This window comes from Teleopsis dalmanni, chromosome 1 (genome assembly GCF_002237135.1).
Source record: "Teleopsis dalmanni isolate 2A chromosome 1, ASM223713v2, whole genome shotgun sequence".
Classification (NCBI taxonomy): domain Eukaryota; kingdom Metazoa; phylum Arthropoda; class Insecta; order Diptera; family Diopsidae; genus Teleopsis; species Teleopsis dalmanni.
In genome coordinates this window covers 134,741,372-134,745,930 of record NC_051846.1, presented here as the reverse complement: position 1 = coordinate 134,745,930, position 4,559 = coordinate 134,741,372, and the positions used below count along the sequence as shown (strand labels likewise).

General features: G+C 33.6%; 1 protein-coding gene across 1 annotated transcript; it reads right to left on the bottom strand.

Annotated features, from left to right (window-relative positions):
* Nucleotides 1-676: 676 nt before the first annotated feature.
* Nucleotides 677-2,224, bottom strand: LOC119666374 (putative phosphatidate phosphatase). The gene is made up of 2 exons (XM_038075657.1): nucleotides 2,145-2,224; nucleotides 677-2,041 (listed from the first exon to the last, which is right to left on the bottom strand). Exon 2 carries the CDS (start codon nucleotides 1,769-1,771, stop codon nucleotides 806-808), a length of 966 nt encoding a protein of 321 aa, XP_037931585.1. The 5' UTR covers nucleotides 1,772-2,041; nucleotides 2,145-2,224; the 3' UTR covers nucleotides 677-805.
* Nucleotides 2,225-4,559: the final 2,335 nt, after the last annotated feature.

The window sequence follows — 4,559 nt, the reverse complement described above, 5'->3', positions numbered from 1 at the left end:
ATGGAACTCCCAGCTCGCGGCTGTCGATCTGACGCATATCCAAGTACATCGCGGAACTAAATTTGAAGTTCGTGATTCTTCCAAATTTCTGTTCAGTATTGAATTTTTGATATCATAAACAATTTTTGCAAGTCAAATTTTGCTGATTTTTCATGAAACTTCATTACATAATCTTGAGCAGAGACGGTACGCTGTCTTACTTCCGTCATGCATTTTTTATTTCATAATTTTCGTATTATTTAATATTCTGCATAATGTTTTGTTTACATTTTATTTATGGAAAATTATTTTGATTTACGACTTTTAATTACGAGATTTTATCGAAATGCATTCAAGCCCGACTCTTCAAAGCCCCAAAGCTCAGTGCAGTCTTCTGTTTGGCCTCGCTTGATTACTGCCAGAAACTTGATATTCTCTTGTTTATTTTCATTGTTTTTTTTTGTTATATCTTCACACTTTAAACAATTTTGTTAATAATAAATAATTACATTTTTTTAACATGTTTTTATAATATTTGCACGTTTGATCGATGTTTCTTATTTTCAAGAATTTTCCATATATAGCGATAACGAAATACGAGTAGCAAAGTTGAATAAACGACTTAAAGAATTAAAATGCAATTACATTTTTTTTATTTTGTTTTTCTTTTTTATTTAAAAAAATGTAAAATTTCACTAAATTCGATGAATAAAATAATAAAAATGTGAATAAATAAAAAGTTGCAACGAACACAAAATTCTTGTACTTCTAAGTCTAATTACGTAAAGCAGTTACAAATTGTGAAGATGTAGCGCCTCTATTCCCGTCATGGCACATAGCCATAGTTGTGATATGTTTGGCCGTACTGGTGTGGATGGTGTAAATATGGTATGCTGCCGAAGGTGTAAGCGGGCAGCACAGGTGTCGCTGATTTCGCAGACGATGTGGTCGAGGTTGAAGGTCTAATTTGTGGCCTCTGGTTAGGTCTTACGCAATTGAAAAACTCAGCAACGAATACCGCAACGAGTACGGCTAGTAACGCACCCAGCGAAGCACCGGCCAATACATCTGACCAGTGATGATGATAATCGGCGACACGTGTCAGTGAGACATACCAAGCGAGCATTATGAAAATGAATTGCAATAAATGCTTAAGTAGCTTGGAAGCACGTGTACTAAGCGTCGACTGCAAGTATATGGACACATATAGCATAGCATAGAACATGAGACTCGCGTGACCACTCGGGAAGGAGACAGTTGCTTCCGATATCATATGCGCTGTGGCATTTGAGTTCTTGCATGTATAATCAGTGATGTAGCGTCCGAAGTTGGTAGTGTTTGAGCAGTTGGTACCGTCTGGCAGTTCTGGTTGACACACAGCAAAGAAATGTGGACGCAAGCGTCCTGTTGAATGTTTGGTAATCATTGTAGCAGTTATTGTCAAAGCAAAACCAAAAAGAAATATTCCTACGTGTTTGTAGCACTGCAATAGGCGGTAGCCAATACGACAACCTGTACCAGCGTTGGGTTTTCTTTTGCATGCTGTATTGTTAAGTCGTTTGAACAGTTCCACAGTTAAAATAACGAGACAAGGTACTCCCAATGAAATAAGTAACACTACTGATGATCCGATTGTGCTTTGCAGGAACGGATACTGCAATGATTCATCGTGGCAGAAGAAGCCCCGTCGAAAAGGCTGGAACCACTTTAATATTGCAAAGAGCATGAAACATGCCGCAAGGAATATGAAAATATCGAAACAAGTGCGCGCTGTTTTCGTTAATTTCGACATCTTAAATTGCTTCTTCGAGGTTGTCAAGTAGACTTTCACACGCGATTCGAATCGTCTCGATTACTTGGCTACTTATGTGCAATCAGCGATTTCGTATGCAAATGTCAATAAATTCCACAATATCTTCAAATATCAAAGTTATTAACTCGCCGTCACAAACCGAGCACAAATCTACTAATGCACACTTCTTTACCAGACCGCGTTTTACGATTGACTAACTTAAGTCGTTTGCCTATCAAAGCGCTTAACTCAGTCTAAGCGTGAGCGGCGCTGCCATGGTGAGGAAAATAATAAATATTAATAAGAAATAAAATAAAGATGAAATAAAATGAACATAAAATCGAAATGAAAGAAGTGTACAAATGTATTATACCTCTTCGCTTACAACGCAGTCTTTGGGTTTGGACAAATCAGTGTCTCAGCTGTTCGCAGCCGCTGCTCTGTATCTCAGTGCATACGTATATGCCCGCTCGGCTTGAGTAAATACGATACGTACGATTCACGTACGTTTCTATGTACATTGTGTTGATTGAATTTTTATTTTAAGCATTCCAAGAGATTCAATCGCATTTATAAAATTCCAGTTATTTCACCTCATACTTGAACAGGTTTTAAAAAAACCCACCGTAGTGGTACCGCAGTATCTCAGCTACCTGCCAACAAATCTTCGACTCTCATTATCCATTCGCTTTGTTTGTAAAAGACTTGTCTTTCGGTTTGCTGCTTCTTTTGTGCCATCTTTTTTCTTTGATAAATTTTTGGTTAAATATTAAATCTCACATTCTCATGATATTTTTCTGCATAATTTTATGAGTAGTCTTGTTTTTCGGGGGCAACCCAGAGCCCATGCGAACCTCATCAACCGTTTCAATTGCATGCAAACTCTTCCATTGATGCTGTTTTCACCGCTAATAAATAAACACTCGTAAACATGGGCCTCGCCATTATTAATGGTAGGAGTATTTGGCAGATTTTTTTGCTGTGGCATTTGTTGTTGCATTCGCAAAGTGGTTGGGAATATCTTGTGCAGCTACAGGCGCATGAAAATGCATTTCGATATGCATTAATATAAATATCTATAAGCTCTCATAATGAGCTTAAATAACAATGCGAATACCAATCTCACCCGTTGCAGTGGCACTACACTATTTAGCGGCTACTTAAGTTCTCTCCTTTGAAAAGTTAACAACTCCATCAAATTAGAGAAAATCAAATATGTTATTTATTTTATACATTGTATGTTGTATTAACATTTTCAGTTTTTTTTTTTTTTCATTTTTTTAACTTGTTTATAAATGTCTGAAAATCGAAATGCATTTCCACTTTGGCTATCGTTTTGGAAAAAACTTAAATGATAAAAGAAACTGAACTTAATTATGAAAGCCATGGCCTTAGGCAGATTGAATATTAAAATTTTTTTTAATTAAATTCAAATTCATTTAAATTTCTTGTTTAACAAGTTTAAAAAACAAGTCTCGGAAAAATTTGATAACAAAATCTTCACTTTCATGCCTAAAAACTAAATTAACATTTTATTAATGGAAAAATTAAATTTTGTATACAAAAATCTTAATGAAAATATTAAAGGGACCAGACGTACCTGTGCACTGAATTTGTATCTTTATGTAGCTAATCTGTAGTAATTCAGTGGAAGAACAATTCTGTTTCTATAACAATAGTATGTAACAATTTGGCTTTGTTCGTTTAAGTTCATTTGAAAACCTAAGATTAGGAAGTCAAAACATATAAATCCACCAGCAACCAAAAATATGTTTATTATATATTAAAAAATACGAAGAAATAGGAAAAAATTAAGCGGAACTAAAAAGTAAAGAATCCTTTAGTATTCAAATAGATATAATATTAATACAAGAGCTAAATCGATATGAAACACTATAGTCTATGTGGGTTTAAATTAGCAATTAAAAATTGGATAGAAATAAACGTCGTTATCACTTTTCGAAAACCTGTATCCTTATTTAAAAATTTTCCAATATCGCCTACTTAAACACACAGCCCTGAAATAAAGACTCTGAGCGATACAAGCTACCGACTAAAGATCTATGATCCTACAGAAATAGATAATCGCTACAAGATATACGAAACAGACAAAAAATTTTAGACAAACAAAATTAATCCGAGAATACAATAACTCACATATGTCAATAAATTTGTTGAGAATCAGAAGAAAAGTCGAGAAAAATTGGCGTAATAGACGTAAACAAGGTGAGTATATAAAACTAGATGGTGACAGGTACAAATAAAAATATTAACATACAAATAATTTATATAATTAGAAGTCTATCAGGAACTACAGACTAAGAAAGAAGTCCTAATATAAAATATTTTGTATCCTATCTGGCACATTATTCTTATCAGTTCTTGTTTTGATATTGAAGACAACAGTCTTGAACATCAAATAAGAAGATACAAAACAATCTCTTATTATAGTTATTTAAAATCGAAATTTATCGTTTAAGATATGTAAATAACAAGGACTTATGCCATAATAAAAGAGTTCATATAATTAATATGTATTCATTCTGTAAGAAGTACAATATTTTGACAAAACTGAAAAATAATCATTTAACAAAAATTAACTTTCAGAATATCATAAAAAATTGCTTAAAGACTGTCTCAGGTCCTATGAAAGTACAATATGATGGCCATATAAATGTTCCTAAACTTAAATCAAACCACTAAGAACTGTTTGATTCGAAGAAAAATTGCATAAGTACTCACTCAGACATAAGAAATTGTAGATTCCAAATTCAGTTTTAACTTTAAG